This window comes from Euleptes europaea, chromosome 3, assembly GCF_029931775.1.
Source record: "Euleptes europaea isolate rEulEur1 chromosome 3, rEulEur1.hap1, whole genome shotgun sequence".
Lineage (NCBI taxonomy): Eukaryota > Metazoa > Chordata > Lepidosauria > Squamata > Sphaerodactylidae > Euleptes > Euleptes europaea.
Window position 1 is genome coordinate 38,784,827 of NC_079314.1, and position 19,486 is coordinate 38,804,312.

General features: G+C 41.9%; 1 protein-coding gene across 1 annotated transcript in view; it reads right to left on the reverse strand.

Moving 5' to 3' along the window:
* Positions 1–19,486, reverse strand: part of SEMA3E (semaphorin 3E) — a 138,616-nt gene that overhangs the window by 67,446 nt on the left and 51,684 nt on the right. The window contains exon 2 of the mRNA XM_056845734.1: positions 414–574. Coding sequence (XP_056701712.1) covers positions 414–509 — 96 coding nt within the window. The 5' untranslated portion in view covers positions 510–574. The remainder of the gene's footprint in view (positions 1–413; positions 575–19,486) is intronic.

Consider the following 19,486-nt stretch of genomic DNA (forward strand, 5'->3'; position numbering starts at 1 on the left):
AGAGATTGCTGTCAAAGGTGTATGGATATGGGGCGGGGGGAGATAAAAAAAGAGAGAAATAAAACCGGAACATTAAGGCTGTCTGGAAGTCACCACAGCCTAACCTATTTCACAGGGCTGTTGTGAGGACAAATGATATATGCCACCCTGAGCTGCCTGGGAAAAGGATGGGACAAAAATGTATAGCTAGCTGACAAAATAGATAACTCATGGATTAATAATAAGGAACTTCTCTGCTCAAATCTACATTTAAACAGGACATTTCATAATAAACGTGCTCTGGTTATATTCCCTGTGGATCTTCTTCATAGTCCCATTTCTAAACATTTGAGTGATGCTTCGTTCTTTCTAAAAATATAACCCCTTAAAGTTTTTCTTGAGGTTATTATACAGTACATAAGTAGTTACTATACCTCTTTGAAATTCTCACTGACTTGGTCTAGACTGAGGGAATATACCAGGTCCTTTCCTCCCACAAAGAGTCGATCTTGATACTCATCCAGAAGCATTACGTGAAGACCAAGGTATCCAGATGGACTATGAAAGACTGACGTTCTGTTCAAGGCCCAGAGCTCTGAAATACAACCAGAGTGTGCATATAAATACTGAAGAGTGTAGTTTCGCATTGCAATTTCACAGTCTCCTGGAAAATGAAGCAACTGGCTCTAGGATGTTAAACAGTTCCCTAGTCTCTAATTTCATAGAAAGCCCGGGGATCGTTTTGAAAAGGCTCGGCTTTCTAGAAAGACTCTGGGAAGCCCTTTTCAATTTAATCTTTCCGCTCATAGAGGCAAAATAAAAAGGAATACTTATGTTCCTTTGAAAAGTACAGAATACGTCCCTGGAGTAGGGGTAGGGGGGACAAAGGAGGAAAGAATTAATGAGTGGAAAGTTCTCTGTCAACTGATTGCCAGAATTATAAACCTGTAGTGTCTTAGTCGCCCTGACCTGGATGGCCCAGGCTAGCCTGATCTCGCCAGATCTCAGAAGCTAAGCAGGGTCAGCCCTGGTTAGTTTTTGGATGGGATTCCACCAAGGAATACCAGGGTTGCTGTGCAGAGGAAGGCAATGGCACACCACCTCTGTTAGTCTCTTGCCATGAAAACCCCCCAAAAGGGGACACCATAAGCACGCACGCACGCACACACACACACAGTGCCTTAGTCAAATTCTTGAAGATGACTATCATATCACCTCTCAGTGATCTCCTCTCCAGGCAGATGTATTCGGCATCATTAAATGATTATTACTATCAGCATTGAGTTGACCATTTTTGAAGACTTTGCTGTTGAAATATGTCCGGTCTTCGATCTGAAGTTTCCACATTGACTGGGCCACTCTAAACAAAGATGAACCCTTCTGAGTCCCTTGAAATCATTGGCTTAGAAGGCTGTAATTCTGCTTAGGTTGGCACTGTTAGTGATTGTTTTATACACATTTTCAGTACGTTGGGCTACTTTCTAGTTTTATTTTGTTATACATTATTTATATTGTTATATTTATTTTGTCTGGGCTGTTTTGTATAACTGTTTCAAACAACCCATAGTTTTCCTCAACTTTTTTTTTAGTTTTCCGTCTTTTTGGATTGGCTGAAGGTTTTAGTTCCCCCTTTAATCCTACTTTAACTGAGGTCACTGAATTCTACACAAAATTTACATGCCATACTTAAAAACTGTAGACAGAAGAAGAAGAAGAGTTGGTTTTATATGCCAACTTTCTCTACCACTTAAGGAAGAATCAAACTGGCTTGCAATCACCTTCCCCTCCCCACAACAGATACCCTGTGAGGTAGGTGAGGCTGAGAGAGTGTGACTAGCCCAAGGTCACCCAGCTGGCTTCGTGTGTGGGAGTGGGGAAACAAATCTAGTTCATCAGATTAGCCTCCACCGCTCGTGTGGAGGAGTGGGGAATCAAACCCGGTTCTCCAGAGTCCACCGCTCCAATCCACCCCTCTTAACCACTACACCACGCAGGCTCTCACGACAGGCCCTTAGATTCCCTTTGTAATTATTCTCTGACAACAACAACAACTCTCAAGACTTCTTTAGTCACTATTCTAAACATATTTTAAACATATACTCTAGTATCATAGATCTGCCTTGTAGCTTCCAAGCTCATATTGGCAAAACTAAAAACAAGGCAGTTGTTAAGCTCATTAAGACAGCAAAGCCATGAGTCCAACCTGAAGAACAGGACTACATTCATTTCCACTTAAGAACCACTGCCATATTGGGTACTAAGTGTTCCAAAGCTTAGACCCAGAGACTCAAGAGAAGAGTTTGGGGCGCTCAGGGGAAGTGCCCGGGAGGGCAACAGTTGGAGCCTGGCTGTGTTTGATTGATGATTTAAAGAGACCTCAAGTTTCTACTTCTAGCTGACCTTTGGTGTTGAAATACTGTCCTCTTTCTTTGTGTTTCCCAAGTATATTTATTCCAGCTTTAAGCAAGTAAGAACATAAGAAAAGCCCTGCTGGATCAGACCAAGGCCCATCAAGTCCAGCAGTCTGTTCACACAGTGGCCAACCAGGTGCCTCCAGGAAGCCCACAATTGAGATGACTGCAGCAGCACCATCCTGCCTGTGTTCCACCGCACCCAATATACTAGGCATGCTCCTCTGATCCTGGAGATAATAGGTATGCATCATGACTAGTATCCATTTTAACTAGTGGTCCTCTTTTTAGTCACTTTCCCTGTACAGACACAAAGAAAGAGAGAACTTCCAGGGGGGGGGGGGGTTACGTTTTTAAGTTTTAGAAATCAGTTGGAGAAAGAAGGGTACGGAATGCAACCTATGAGAAATTGTTTACCCCCTTGATTGTGGACCCAGGGGCAATGGATGGAGCGGGGCAAGGAAGACAACATCACATACACAGATTGGGAAGAACAGGATACAATTCTAGCCACAATAATCAAATTTAAGACAACAGTGGCTATTCCTGGTGTATTCTAATTTTCAGTTTTCATCTGAAACCATTTCCTGGTCTTTCAAAAAGAACCATAAAAGCAGCATTTTGCTGTGAGCATAAATAACATTCAAACATTTCAGTAAAACAAACAAACAAAACAGTCAAAATACTTTATTTCATTGGTTCTTGTAGGTTATCCGGGCTGTGTAACCGTGGTCTTGGAATTTTCTTTCCTGACGTTTCGCCAGCAACTGTGGCAGGCATCTTCAGAGTAGTAACACTGAAGGACAGTGTCTCTCAGTGTCAAGGGTGTAGGAAGAGTAATATATAGTCAGAAAGGGGTTGGGTTTGAGCTGAGTATTGTCCTGCAAAAGTAATGTGCTAATCATTGTTCGACAATACTTTATTTCAGTTTGATTCCATCTATACTGAATGCCAGCCACAACTGTGTTTAGCAAGTCTGGAATTCATTTTACACATGGAAATGGTCTTGAAATTGTCTAAGTGAAAGTTGGCCACCAATATATAAACAGTTAATTCTTGTAATCCCAAATTCTTTCAAATTATTGTCAGCAGAAAGTATCCAAATTGTGATCCGTTGTAAAAAAAACACTGAATAAATATTACATATGTTTTCCATTTGTAGGTGTGAAGAAGTTTCTTACAGCTCAGACAGGTGAAAGGTTTTACACAACAGATTAACTGTACCACCAAACAGACCTTCTTGACACTTTCTTTAAACCTCTTGTAAAAATTTATTCTATCCTATTCTATTATATAGAGGACTCTTTCAATGAAGAAGCTTTCCAAATGTGGGCTATTGATGATTAGCATTCTGAAGCTACTTGAAAGATGACCCTCACATTTCATGGAACAAATATCTAGGCTACAATATATCTCAGTGTATCTAGTTTTTATCAAGACCCCATCTGTGAATACTTAAATCTAGAGATTGGAGCTATGGGCAGACAAGGCAGACCTCTCTTAAAAAAATGCCCTCAGTGGCTGTTGCTAGGCAACCACAACCACATTGCCAGAGTTCAAGCCTTGGCTTCTGACACTAAAAGGCAGCAGGAGGGGGCAGGGCTGTTTTGGCCTCACTGAGCCCAGGTGTGGCAGCAATTACCAGTTGACTTGCTACCAGTTGACTTGCATGACTCATCCAGACCCAGTTCCTTGCTACTGTTCAACAGCAGCCACCCCACAGAAGCCAGTGTCATGTAGTGATTAGAGTTTCAGATAATGATCTGGGAGACCCAGGTTCAAATCTCCACTCTGTCATGGAAGCTCACTGGATAACTTTAGGCCAGTCACATACTCTCAGCCTAATCTACTTCACAGGGTAGTTGTGAGGATAAAATGGAGGTGAGGAGATTGATGAAGAAAGGTGGGGCACAAATGAAATAAATAAATAAATAACAAAGCTGAAGATGAGGCGGCAGATAAAAGATAGGTTGGTTGATAAGCAGAAAGGAGAGAAGGAAGCAAGGAAAGTTGAAGATATGGAGGGAAAGGGGAAATAGTGTGGAGAGGAGAATACAGGTAAAAGTGAGGTGCCCCCACAAGTACTTCCAGGTTCCCCACAGTGCAATTTGGCCTGGTTGGGCCAGCACCACACAACTGGGCCTGGCTTAGCCAGCATCATGCAACTGGGCCTGGTGCAGTGCAACTGGGCCTGGCACCATACAATTTGTCTAGGGTTTTCCTGGATACAAGCTACTGGGGGAGGGAATGTGGAAAAACTGTCATCACCACCTCAGAACACTTCTGGACGTGCCAGGGGCTGTCACCCCCACCTTAGAACACTTCTGGGGGTCCCAGGGGCTTTCAGTCCCCTTGGGGGCTGTCATCCCCACCTCAGAACGGTTTAGAAACCTTACTGGGAAATCCATTCCACATTTTCTTTGCAACTCTTTTTGTGCTGTAATGTATTTCAATGGAGTCAATGCAAGACAACCGACATTTCCCTCTCCCATTATCTTCAATGGGCTGGGCAGCCTCCCCCATTGCTTCCAATGGGCTGACGTCATTCGTTTTAGTACATCCCGTCCACCGCTACAAATCCCCGCTCTTAACCACTACACCACGGTGGCTCTTAATCAGTCCTTCTCCTGGATTCTTTTGCCTTAAGAGAACTGGGTTTCTGCTCCCCCCCGCATACTTGTCTAATTAGCTTAGCTCTGCCTGGAGAGCAGGTGGAGGCTTCCTTCCAAAAAAATTTGTTTTGTATTTGCTTGGGGGGGGGGTATTTGTTGATTTATGGTAACTGCACCCCAAATAACTTAAATGGAAAAGACTCTGCATCTTAAGTACAAGTGCTCCATTTTCTGCATATCTGGGGGAATACTAAATGTTTTTGCATTGTTGGTATATTGTTATGTATTATAAGGTTTCTAGCTTAATAACTGGGAATCTGCGTTCAGTTTTACTCTTTCTACCTTGGGCATGTTAAGAAATGGCTCAAACAGCCAATCCTTCTCTCTGCTTGAGGTTTCTTAGCCTTGAAGGGGACAGTCTGTGCAAGTGCAGAAGCACTCTCGCTGCACAAGCTCGGCCATGCCACTGAAAACAGCTCCTGGGGCTAAGCTCAAAGAAGCTCCAGTGGAAGAGAGACTCAAACACAGCACAGCCCAAGCCTCCATTTTCAGGGGGAAGCAAACTCTCTCCTCGTACAATTGGGCCCCAACCACCATAGTACAAAGGGGGCAGCTTACGTACATTGTCTGAATCGGCACTGAGGTGGTAGAAAGCCAGGGTGCCAAAGACAAAGCCCACCAGCAGAGCTGCGCTGCTCTTGCCTTCCACCTTTGATGCCCTGCATGGCACGAAATCAAACCTACCCCAGCAAGGCAAGTCAGGAACTTGAGGTCAAGGCAGGAAGCAGCACGACTGCTCCCCGCCCCCATAGAGGACCCGCCAGCGTCATCTAGTGGCCAGATGGAGCATAGCGGTGGAAGCTGCCCATGAAGGGGAAAGGAGCTAAGAAATTATAGATTCCCGAGTAGCGTTCTTCAGGAAGGAGGTATTTGTTTATCCCTGCCTTGTCTGACTCGGGGGGCCGGATGTGAGTGCTCAAGGGGCCGGATCCGGCCAGTGGGCCTTATGTTTGACACCCCTGCTCTAATCCATTAAAATTGTGACGAAGTCCCATTGAAACAGTGTATATACAAAACACAAAATTAGGTGCAGCATTTACTTATTTAGTTATGCCATTTATAGTCTACCTTTCTCACTTGGACTCAAGGCGGCTTACACAGAGTGAGTCAATACAATCAACAGGATGGGACATTCAATAATCAATGCAATAGGATTAGGGTTGTGGAAATACAGAAATAAAAGTAAAAAAACCCGGAATGAAGCAAAACCTAACATGACCCATTAAATGATGCAAAAATTACATAGTAGGACCCTACTTACAGCAAACTATACATAGTAGTACAGTCCACAGTCCTCCATAATTTATCCAAGTAATTTTGTGAATAATTTTGTACAGTGCAACACTATTGCTTGCATAGAAAAGCCCTCTTGGATAATTCAGTTTTGCATAGTTTGTAGAAAGCCAGGAGAGGGAAGGCTTCCTGACCTCTTCAGGCAGGTCATTCCATAAGGTTGGGACCACAACAAAGAAGGCATGTATATGGGCAGTTCATTTTGCCCATTTTCAGGCTGGCACCTGCAGGAGCCTCTGCTCAAATGAGCAAAGCTGTCATGGCAGAGGATGGTGGAGAGTTGGTTTCACAGATATGAGGATCCAATACCATGAAGGGCTTTATATGTGATAGCCAACACCTGAAATTGAGCCTGGTGACTGATGTGCAGCCAGTGGAGTGACTGCAGAATGGGAGCAATATGCACGTCCCATCTATCTCCTGATAATAGTCGAGCTGCAGCATTCTCACCAATTGGAGTCTCCAAACTGATTTTGAGGGGAGACCTATGTACAGTGCATTATAGTAGTCTAGTCTTGGTGTTACTATGATGTGGATCCAGGTAGCCAGATCAGCCTTATCAAGGTAAGGGGGGCATTTTACAGGCTAGGCTGAGTCAGAAGAAAGCCTTTTTTGCAGCTGCATTAACTTGCTTCTCCAGCAATGGCCTTTCTTATGTTCTTAATAATGTTGGGTCCCTGCTGCTGGAGGCTTTGCTAACGTTTGAATCAGATCACATGCAAACTGCTGAATAAGCACCACTACCCAATCATAATTATTATATTATTAACACTATGTTATTAACTAGGTTTAATGACAGAGGAATTGTAATTCCTCTTTATAGATCCCACCAGAAGATGAAAAATGTTCCCACTTCAAGCTCTTGTTTCCAAGGAAGGGAGGGTCTGTTTAGATGTGTGTCATTTTGTAGAGCATGCCACAAGCCAGAGCTATAAAAGTAATTCTAATTGATAAAGACAAGACAACATCTGAAATAAAATAGGGTGATTATTGTATTTTGGGTGGGTTAAGAGCTTCATGATGTTCAGAAATTTATCCTCACACTTCTTTTATAAGATTGGACAAGATTTTACTGGAGCCATTCTGAAGACATCAGAAATAATGGTTTGCATTTCCCAGTCTCAGTTGGATCTGGTTGCTATTACCCCACAGAATCCAAAGGGCTGTAAAAACATGACATACGTCTACACTGTAAAATTGGATTCAGCCTGTCTAGATTTTTTTAAAGTGGGCCTGTATGACTGCCATTGTTGCTCTAATTTTCCTCTGCCATCTCTTTTAAGGACTCGGTTCATGTTCCTTTGTGAATGTATATCAAATTCAGACAGTGTCACTGAAATTGATCTGTTTTTAGAACTTAGCAATAGAAATATAAAACAGACAAACTTGCCAAGATCTATGACAGGGATTCTTTGTATAATCCTATTGAAACCAAAGTTCATGATCACCGAGAATGGTGTAGTTGGCTCGCCCCTCCCAGCAACCCATAGGGAGAATGGGGTTTCTATGAAAAAAATTAACCACATATAACTATTAAGCAACTTGTACAGCTACAGATTTTGCAATTTAGCCCTAGGAGAATGACCCTCCTTAAATAAATATTCAAATCACCTAATTCGATAATAAATGGGTAATGATAATCTAATAAAAAACCCTAATCTAATTGTCAAACAAACAAGTTCTCCTGTATCATTTTTCAGTCTTTCTTCATTGTTTTCAGTAAAGTCCAATAAATTTACAAATCAAATCTTTAACATTTTTAAAAAGCATGAAGTTTTTATATTATTTCCAATTTTCAGAAATTCATGCTTAATAGGCTTGCCATTCATAATCCCCACAAATTACTGTCCAATTAAAAGAAAATTCCCATTGATATGAATACATGAACATAGAGTTTCAATTGCAGGTTGTTGTTTTTTAATTAACAAGATTAATATGCCAACCTTCCGTCTAGTCAGGGGCCTCAAGGCAGCTAACAGTTAAAACAAAGCATAATAAAAACACATCTTAAAAATAATTAAAACCAAATCTAACCATGTAAAACACAGAAAACAATAAAGGCAGGGCAGGAAGGAGGGTTCACCCAGGAAAGAACAGCCCCGCCCAAAAAAGTTTTCACTTGCTGGTTAAAACATTACCTGGAAAACACGGGCAAAATGTGCGGGGAGAGCAAGGCGACCTCTGACGAGTGGAAAAGACATGCATATTCAAAAGGAATGTGCTAGAGCATTCCCATCAAACCTGGAAATTATAGGGATGCTCTAGTATATTCCTCCAAATCTCTATGGTTTTCCATAGAGTTTTTTAGGGACATGCTAGAGCGTTCTTCTCTCTCCTGGGTTTACCTGGAAAGGACATGCTCTGCCATGTATGGTTGCCGATCATTCCTCCCTTTAGCTGGCTTGCTTCCCCCACCTTCAGATCACATTCTTCTTGCCCAGAACTAAATACCAGGTCAAGTGTGACCTACATAATGCATGGGACCAGTTATTACCTGACATAGGCCTATGGTTGTAACGGAGGCCATGAAATCCTGAGCCGCTCTCCACAAGGCAGCCAAACATGAATGTTGAAGTTCCCCATGACAACCAGCCTTAGAGTCTTCAGCACCACCCCCGAGACCACCTCTGTCAGCTCAGGCAAGAAGACTGTTAGGCAGTGGGGTAGGCAGTACCCCAAAAGAATCCCAATCCCGTTTTGCAATCCCACAGGCTAAGAGCCTTTTGATGCTTGTCAAGGCATGCACCTTGCCACAAGCCATCCCTTTAGTTAAGGGAGTGTGTTTTTTGTTATACGCGAATACCTGAAATTAGGTAGCCAAGGTAGGTGAGTCAAGCTGGGTAAATTGCTCAGCTGCTTATCTCTGTTCCCAGCCTCTTTCCCTTCTGCCATTGACACCAGCTGAGACGCTAGCTGAACAGACAAATGAAGTACTTCATCAAGCATTTCACACACTTTCAGCTCTACCATAGTGCTGTTTCACAAAAACATGTAGATTCCTTGATGCAGTATTACTAGTAATAATGATGAACTGGACAGTTGATAAACACCACTTCTGAGTCAGGCGTAGGGACTTTTGACCTAGGCCCAGCTTCAAAATATTTGTTGCTACCTGGTAGGCTAGCCCAGCCTCTCTCCAGTCCACAAAACTTGAATTTCTGAAAGGAGGACTATGACTATGAACTGACCACGAGATATGGCTTTTTAGACAGAGGATAGGATTCAGGTGGGTCCTACTGTGTCCCGTAAAATTTATTCTCTTCAATTCTGGCAAGTAGACATGCGTGCGAAATTTGGAACAGCCATTGGCAGAGGTGCTGCAAAGTTCACAGTGAACATGCTCAGCAGGTGAGCATCCTGTTTTTGACAGTTGTGTCCTCACTGATGAGTTGAGCCTAAAGAGCTCCATGCTTTATACCATTGCCCAGCTGGCACAGCTGCTAAACAGTAGCTGTGGTGCTTGTGGAATTTCCTTTCTGTCTGTATCGATACCATCAATTTTCCCCTAGGGTTGGGTAGGTAAATGATGGAGGGGGTTATTCCCATAAGGCTGTGCAAAAACATGGACTTAATCCTACATAAAAGGTACGTTTTTCTTAAAGGAAACACCATGATTATTTATAATTACTGAGTGACTGATTGGCTTGTTTCCACTTTATTTAAACAACTGGCTTTAGAGAGCTGTTTTGCCAGAGGCTGAGGCAACGGTTCCAGTATGGCAGAAAGTAAACTTCTGAAATGTGAAACGGTTCTGGGAAACATAATCTTATGTTGCATTGTTCTGGGGCAAGGGATCTCTCACTTTGGGGGCCTTCCACGGCGTCATTCAGACGGATGGCATCAGCAATCTGAGGTCTAGGCTTCTGTTGCTGGCAACAAGTCGACGTCACTTCCGGCACTCACCGGAAGTGACATCATCGTGTTGCCGGTGATGTGGGGATGCTCTTGTATTTGGGCAAAAACTCTATGCTAAAAATGGCTTCTACAATGGAGTTTCCCCCCAAATACCAGAGCGACCCCATGTCGCCAGCGGTGTGACGTCATTTCTGGTGCATGCTAGAAGTAATGTTGATATGATGCCGGCGACAGAGGCATTAGCCTCAGTTTGCTACCGGTAAGTCCCCCCACCCACACCGATTGCCAGGATGTAGTTGGCAACCTTAGTGTGTGTGGGATATATTATCACATCATGACTTTTGTACATTTTACAACCTAAAGTGTTTTTTAACAGTCTTGTTGGCTAGCAGCTATAACCTCCTTATTGTTTTATTAAAGCATTTATAATCCATCTCTTCCTCCACACACATAAGGGACCTAAAGCAGGTCATTGCAGAATCAACAATGAAACACAAAACAATTAATTAAATTGCATATAATTAAAAACAGAAAAATCAGAAATAAGCTTCCAATGAAATCTCCAAAAATTAGTCATCCCCAAACCCTCAAAAATAAAACTGCTTTACAAGTCTTCCTAAAGGCTGGGGAAGAGCTCTTGATCTGAGTGATTTTATCAGCAAACAATTAAGCAAAATCACAGCCAATATACAATTCACTATAATTTCGCAACAGCCTTAGTAATCAACAAGTGCTGAATAATCCCAAACAAGTGAGCAGAACACTACTCAACCGACCCATTGTCAGCAAAGAAAAAAAACACCCTTTGCCGATCGCACCACCACCACCTTATGGGCTTTCTCACAGACTCTATGTCTGCCTTGGGCTTAGGGTTGCCAGCCTCCAGGTAATGTGGATTCAAAAACCAAGCAGAAGTAAGAACACACCAATATGAAGGCAATTAAATATCACAACTGGATTATGCTGATAGAAAATATATTATGAGGAAAAAACCTCAAAGAGACAACCGCAGTTGATAAGAACAAGGGGACAAAGGTCCAAAATGTACAATAAATAAGGAACACAAAACGTTAAGAAGTACAAAGGCATTGAAACACTCACAAGTCATAAAAGTCCATACATGGAACAGAAAGCAACGGAACAAGAATATCTTATCCAGCCGTCCGTACATACTAGCCGTCCATACATACTAGGAAGGTACACTCCTTTAACTTCTGAATGAAGCTGCAAGCACACGGAAGAAGTTAAAGCTTGAAAAAATATCTATGAAATGGGAATTTACCGGAAGCCCATTGCACGATATTCTTGTTCCATTGCTTTCTGTTCCATGTATGGACTTTTATGACTTGTGAGCATTTCAACGCCTTTGTACTTCTTAACGTTTTGCGTTCCTTATTTATTGTACATTTTGGACCTTTGTCCCCTTGTTCTTATTAACTGCGGTTGTCTCTTTGAGGTCTTTTCCTCAAAATTTATTTTCTATCAGCATAATCCAGTTGTGATATTTAATTGCCTTCATATTGGCGTGTTCTTACTTCTGCTTGGTTTTTGAATCCACACTCCCTGTTTAAGCACTAGTAGCCACTTTTTTGATTACTAGCCTCCACGTAATAGCAGAAGATCTCCTGCTATTACAAGTGATTGGCTCTATCGGCTATAGAACAGTTCCCCTGGAGAAAATGGCCACTTTGGCAATTGGACTCTATGGCATTAAAGTCCCTCCTCTTCCCAAACCCTGCCCGCCTCAGGCTCCACCCCAAAAACCTCCCATCGGTGGCGAAAAGGGACCTGGCAACCCTACGGATTGCTCCCTGTGTTTGACTGGAGCCAGCAGAGGAGTCAGAAGTCAGACTAGAGAAGGAGGGGTTTTTTTTGGGGGGGGGATCCATGAATATATTGTTCCTTTTGGGGAATGGATACTGCTTTACAGGCCAGCACTGATAATCAAGATTCTAATCTGCTTTCCTGCCTGTACAACTTGCAAAATGAACAGATACTACAATAAACAAACAAATAAAAAGACTCCAGTTTTCTCTCCTCACAAAGAAACTTACTCTGAGCAAGGAACCAAAAATAATATAATGCTGTTTGGCAAAGCTATGATTGATAGGGTTGCCAGGTCCCCTTTGGCACTGGTGGAAGCTTTTTGGTACCAGGCTGTGTGCAGTGTGATGATGTCACTTCCAGGTTTACCCCGGAACCGCCAGCATTGCACAGGATGCTCTAGCAGGCTCCCCCCCAAACACTACAGAAACCATAGAGTTTTGGGGGGAGCGTGCTAGAGAGTCCACAGTGTGATGCACGGAAGTGATGTCATCACGCCACGCACATGGGATTGTCAACAACATGAAGCAGCCTTACTTCTGCATGCAGCCTGGTTAATTGGCAGCAATTGCCTGCCGGAACCGGGCATATGGTAAGACTAATGATTTAGAATCGTGCACTTTAACATTAAATATCTTTTTAGTAGCTGAAAGCACAACTTCTTCAGCACCGTATGTTCTAGAAGACCCACATGGTTTCAACAACCAAGGTCCTCTTCTGATCAGTCACAGAGAATCAGGGATTTATTGAGGTGTACCAGTCAGTACATGCTTCTTAGCAGCTCAATCAGAGAGTGGAATTTGTCCTTTGGAGCATCTAGTATTTCAACAGGAAGAGAATTTGTTTCTTTTCTTTACAATGAAGAAATAAATTGCAGTGGGATTTTTTCTTTTCTTTTTGTACTCAGAGTGATGAGTTACAGTGCAATCCAAAGCATAGTTACACCCTTCTAAGAAAAATGACTGAAGGAAAAATAGATTAGTGGGAATTTTCATTCTTTCTCTTTTACCCAATTGGGCACCACAGCTGTACACGCATTTACTCATACAGGTTTCAATGGAATTTACGCCTCCCAAAAGCATGCTTGCCAGTTACCACTGAAGGCTTAATGTTCACAAACAATACAATTAAACTATTTTTATAAATCCCGAATTGCCCGCCATGCAAAATACAGAGTGACAAATGATGTCCAGAGTCTGTAAAACACTAGTAAATGATGTGTAAAAGAATGCACATTTCCATTAGATGTTTGCCTACTCTAAAACAGAATTTTGTAATGATAGTTATAATAACTTCCCTTCAGCTGGTGAAAATTCTGGCAAAGCTCAACTCTTTGGGTTGGATCTTGTCTGAAATTTCAATGCTTCTTCAGCCCCCTTCCCTGCTGCAGCCAAAAATATCTCCCAAAATGCCACTCCTGGGGAGATGGGGACCCAGCAGGAACAGCATGAGAGGGGAGTTGGAAGGCTGCCATTGGGAAGAGGGAATCGGCAAAAAGCAAAGGTCATTTATTCATGGCTGTTTGCTGCGGTTTCCATGCTTTGTTGCTCCGCAACTTATTTTTGATTTTTCACAGCTGCCGCAAATTGGCCCATAAAATTCACAGCATCCCAGCAGCAACTCAAACCTGTGTTGCTACGATCTTTCCCTTTGCCCCGCCCTTTCTGCCGGAAGGTCCCATGAAAAACTCCCTAGAGTCAGATTTCTTCTCCCCGCCCATCCCGGCAAATGTCTCCTCCCTCTCCTACGTCTCCCCACCCACAGGGGCGGCTATTGGCCAAGGGTTATTTTTTTGTTCCGACCAGAAGCCTTTTCATGTGCTTTGCGCAGCCACTAGATCCGCGCTTGAGTGCCGTACCAAATCCAAATCTCTATGGCAAGATTACAAGAGATGTGTTGCCTCCCATTCATAAATGGCCCTGGGCGCTTTGGCTGCTGCAGTATTGAAGAAAGAAAAAATAAGGGGGAAACAAAGAGGGGGGGTGAAGAAAAAAAAGGTGCGCGAGCATAAATCACGAGGGGAGAAGTGAAAAGAACTATTCCAAAGGGGACGAAGCAACAAGTCAGGACACACCATCAAAAAGGGGGGGGGGAACTAAAAGAGAAACAAGGAAAGCGACAGAAGCAGAAAACAGAAGTCAACGGGGAAACGAATCCAAAGCTGAAAGGGAAGGGGGGGAACCGTGCCGAGTCAAAGCAGAAAGGGAGACAAGGGCCGTTTACGCAGGGGAGGTTTTGCCTTGGATTTGCCGCTCTCTCTAGATGCACATTTTCCCAATCCAAATTCTCAAAACTTTGCATTGGGGGCTTATTGTTGAGTTTTGAGAATTTGGATGGGGAAAATGTGCATCCAGAGAGCAGCAAATCCAAGGCAGAACTCCCCATGCCTTTGGTTGCATGAAAGTGGAGTCCAGCGGTTTGGAGCCCGATAGGAGTTCTCCTTTCCCCTCTCCTTCGAATGCCTCCCCTCTACGGAGCTGCGATGGGCGGAGTTGTGATGGAGGTGGGAGCGGGCCTCAACAGTGAGCTTGTCGGCAGGAGGAGGGCTGAAGGGTCAGGGGCAGACACAACCACTGTCAAATGCTGCGGCCTTTTTCTCATGAGTAATCCAAGGTACATCGGGCTCTATGAATTCGATTCGATTCCATGAATAACCTTTTAAGTTCGGCGGTTTTTTTGCTCCACCTCAAGAGAGCAGCAATTTTTTGAGTGAATAATTGACCAAAGAGTCTTGGATGATCTCAGACAGAAATATGGCATAGGAGGATTTTATAACAACCAAGTTTAAATTAAGGGTTTCATACACAAATGGAAATGGTGACATTATGTGAGAGTAAGATAAAAGATTTATTCAGAAACAAAAAAAAACCCTTCATTTTATTTTAAAAAGGGTGTCACTAATCTCCCATCAGATTTAGATCACTACATCCAGAACCTTAATCACAGAATTGTGAAGCAAGACTTTTGTCGGGATTGAACTCAGGTCACGAGCAGAGATTCAACTGCAGTCCTGCAGCTTACCACTCTGCGCCACAAGGCTCTTATACATTGCATTGAGCTGGATACAATTGGGTGGGTGGAGAATTAGAGGCATCCCAGCATTTTTCTAAAGCAAAGTCTGATCTTTTCATACACAGGTGCAGGTACAACTGGTACTGCCTATTGTGTTTTACTATATTTTTCAGCCGTGCACCCTATACTTCACAGAAGTTTTGCAGCACTGTGATCCTACAGTATATACACCACCAGTTACTGTTTTCATCTATAGGAGAGAGGAGAAAGTAGGCCCTGCAAGACAATCTGGAATCAGGTACCAGTCCTCTTTCTTGCACAGACTGAAGTTTAGTGCTGGCTCTTCCAGATAAAGTCAATATTATAATTAGTCATTTGGTTCCAGGTATGTAAAGTTTGGGCACACTGATTGAAATGTGTGGTGAGAACAGCACGAAGATGCTTACCTATGAACTTTTCACTTGCAAAAAGTTGTGAGACTCGCAAAAAGCTTTCTTTGGAAAACAAACACTGAAGTCAAGTCCTCGCCTTCAGATGAAAGTGCTCCCTTTGAGCTTCCAATCAGAGCTTTGATCTGCTGAGTACTTCCTGTGCCCGCTCTCTATCTACTTCATAGACAGCACTTGCCACAAGAGAAAACCCTGCCAGCTGCCTGACTTTTAATCACATTTGCAAATGCTGCCTTTTTAATCTGTAACTGGTTTAGTGAGGGCACAAGTCAGGCCGGCCGTGTACTTGAACTGCCTGCTGCCAGGCTTCTGCAACTCTTGGTCCTGCTGCACCAAGGAAGAGGTGTATATTGCAGGCACAGGTGGAATGCACTAGGGTTGACTGCCAAACGTCTGCTGCTCCCTCATCTTTCTCCCCTGGAGAGCCACTTCTCACTATAAACTCTTCTTACATTTATTGTGATCTATTTCAAAGTGGTTGTTTTATTCTTGTAAGCAGCTCCGGGAGCCCTGAGAATCGTCAGGTAGACATTAATAAATAGCTACAAGGACGTCACTTCCCCTGTTGCTCTAGTAACATTACAACACTAACATTACAGTGGCGAAACCAACTGCTAGGGGTTGCCACTTCCGGGTTGGGAAATTCCTGGAGTTTGGTGGGTGGAGCCTGGGGAGGGCAGGGTTTGGGGAGGGGAGGACCTCAGCAGTGTATAATGCCTAAGTGTCTACCCTCCAAAGCAGCCATTTTCCCTGCACTCTGGAGACCAATTATAATTCTGGGAGATGTCCAGGCCCCACCTGGAGGTTAGCAACCCTACCAACTGCATGGTGATTTTTTTTTTTTGCCAGACTCTCTTTTTCTTAGAGGTGGGGGCAACACTAGAACAGGAAGTAGCTGCAGGGTCATTCTCCTTCATTACTTCCCCTATGTGTCTCCATGTATGCCCTCTATTGTTCTTCATTGCTTCCTTCCTATAACCCCTTGCGGATTTCAAGTAAAGCTAGCCAGAATCTCTGATCCCTTCTAAAACTTCTTGTCCCCATAATCTTTAACCCTCACATATCTTCCTAGTATCCCCTCCCTCTTCTGCTCCCTCACTGCACCCCTTCACTCCCCTAGTTCCTCCTGCCTTTATCTCATCCTTCTTCCCTCTATTACCACTCAAAAGCCTTTCCCCAAGGAAGACTCAAGAGAAGGAACACCATGAAAGAAAAAGAAAACGGCAATACCAACCACCATCTAAAAAGGCTGAACTAACAGATCTTTTTTAATAATTTTTTTATTGTTTTTTATATCACAATAATTTGCATCATTCAATAACATTGTTATATGATATAAACATTATTTTTCTTAACCAAATAACTAATTAATGCTAGTATTTCATTGACTTCCCCTCTCCCCTCCTCTATTTGATAACTTAATTATCCCCTTTGCATTTAAATTCTAATTCATTATAATATATTTCTTATATCAATCTAATTACAATTCTTTTAATCTAAATCAATATTCTTAATAATATTTCTACTTCTCTCGTTTGAATTAGATCAAAATATAACCTTTAAGCACTCCCAGATTTAATTCATTTTCACAATAAATGAATGTCCATGTCTCCCATTCTCCCACAAATTCTGTGTTCTCCTTTAGATTTACTAATGCTGTAAGTTTAGCCATTTCTGCTAGTTCCAGCATTTTTTTTATCCAGTCCGTCTTGTCCGGTATCTCCGAAAGCTTCCATTTTGCTGCATAAACCAGTCTTGCAGCAGTAGTGGCATATATTAAAAATGATCTCTGGGTTAATATTGTTTCCAGTATAACACTTAACAACATCATTTCCGGCGTTTTCGGGATATTCTGTTGTATGATCAGTCTTAATTCTTTATAGATCATATCCCAAAAGTTCTTAGCTTTTTCACAAAGCCACCATATATGATGAAAAGAACCAATTTCTTCTTGACATTTCCAGCATTTTGGTGACATTGTCTTATTCATTTTGGCTAACTTTTTTGGTGTCAAGTACCATCTGTAAATCATTTTGTAGATATTTTCTCTTAAAGATTGTGATAATATACATTTCATATCCCTTGACCAAAGTCTTTCCCATTTATTCAATGAAATATTATAACCCAATGCCTGTGCCCAAGTTATCATCGTTGGTTTAATTTGATCTTGTTCTGTATATAGCATTAACAACACCTTATACATCTTTGAAATTAAATGATCATTATTATCCAGTAACACTTGTTGTAAAATAGTTTTATCCTTAACAAATCCTATTTTCATATCCTGTATATATACAGATTTTATCTGATGATACTGAAACCAAGCCAGATGTTCTTTGAGCTCTTCTTGATCTTTTAGGGCACATTTATTACCTTCCCATACCACCAAAAGGTCATGATAAGTTACAAATTGAGATGGCCTCAATGGTCGCAGTGTCAGCATTTCTTGAGTAGAAATCCATTAAGGTGTTCTGGTTTTCTAGTAAATGCTTATATCTTAGCCAAGTTTTTATTAAAGAAGATTTTACAATATGATGTTGAAAAGCCGTATGATTTCTTAGTTTATTATACCATAAGTAACCGTGCCACCCAAATCTATTATCAAAGCCCTCTAAATCCAATAAATGTGTGTTCTTTAATTGTATCCAGTCCTTTAGCCATACTAATGCCGATGCTTCCGAATAAAGTTTAAAATTTGGAAGAGCAAATCCTCCTCTCTCTTTAGAGTCAACCAGATATTTATAGGCAATTCTAGATTTTTTCCCTTGCCAAATAAAATTCAACAAGTCCTTCCTCCAAATATCAAAGTATTTTATTTGTGTTACTATTGGTAAATTCTGAAACAAAAACAACAGTCTAGGCAAAATGTTCATTTGCACTACTGAAATTCGACCCAAAAATGAAATATTTTTATTGGACCATGATATCATATCTTTTTTAAATTAATTCTCATAGTTTAACATAATTATTAACTAACAAGTCTTTACTTTTATTTGTAATCCAAATACCTAGGTACTTTGCTTTATTTGTTTTCTCCCATCTTGAGGTATTTATAAAATCTTTTTGTTCTTCTTTAGAAAGATTCTTGAGTCTTATCTTGATTAATCTTAAATCCCGAGACTTCCCCATATTGTTTCAGTTCATCCAACAAGGAATCTATGGATTGATTTGGGTCTTCCAAAATGAGTAATATGCCATCTGCAAAAGCTCTCATTTTATATTCTTGTTTATTTACTTTGAGACCACGGATTTTCTCTGTATTGCATATCTTACAACATAATGTTTCCAAAGTTAAAATAAAAAGCAAAGGGGAAAGCGGGCATCCTTGTCTGGTTCTTTTTTGTATTTCAGTTATCTGATATAGATTCATTAACCAATATTTTAGCCTTTTGGGTATTGTAGATAGCTTCAATCCCAGTTTGAAATCTTACCCCAAAATTCATTTTTTCCAGAACTTTTTTCATATATATCCATGAAACCATATCAAAAGCTTTTTCAGCATCCAGGAAAATGAAAGCAGCCTTGCACTGATTATTTTGTTTATAATATTCCATTGCATCCAATAAAATCCTCCAATTATCTTTTATCTGTCTTCCAGGGATAAAGCCCGCTTGATCTTCATAACTGACAAACAGATCTTAAGAACAATTCACAGAACTTTAGGAACTGGTAAACCATCTTCTCTGCAATGCTGCCTCGGGTAGCCCCCCATCTACTTTGGTAGGCAGATAGGGTTGCCAACCTTCAGGTGGCAGCTGGAAATCAGTTCCCGTGGAGAAAATGACCAATTTGGCAATTTATGACACTAAAGTCCCTCCCCTCTCCAAACCCTGCCCCTCTCAGGCTCCACCCCCAAAATCTCCAGGTATTTCCCAGCCCAGAGCTGGCAACCCTATAGGCAGAGTAGATTGAGGCTGCTGGTGAAGAGCCTAACACTACAGAGAAAACAGAGCAGAGATTATCTGTGGCTGTATATGTAATATTCTGGTCA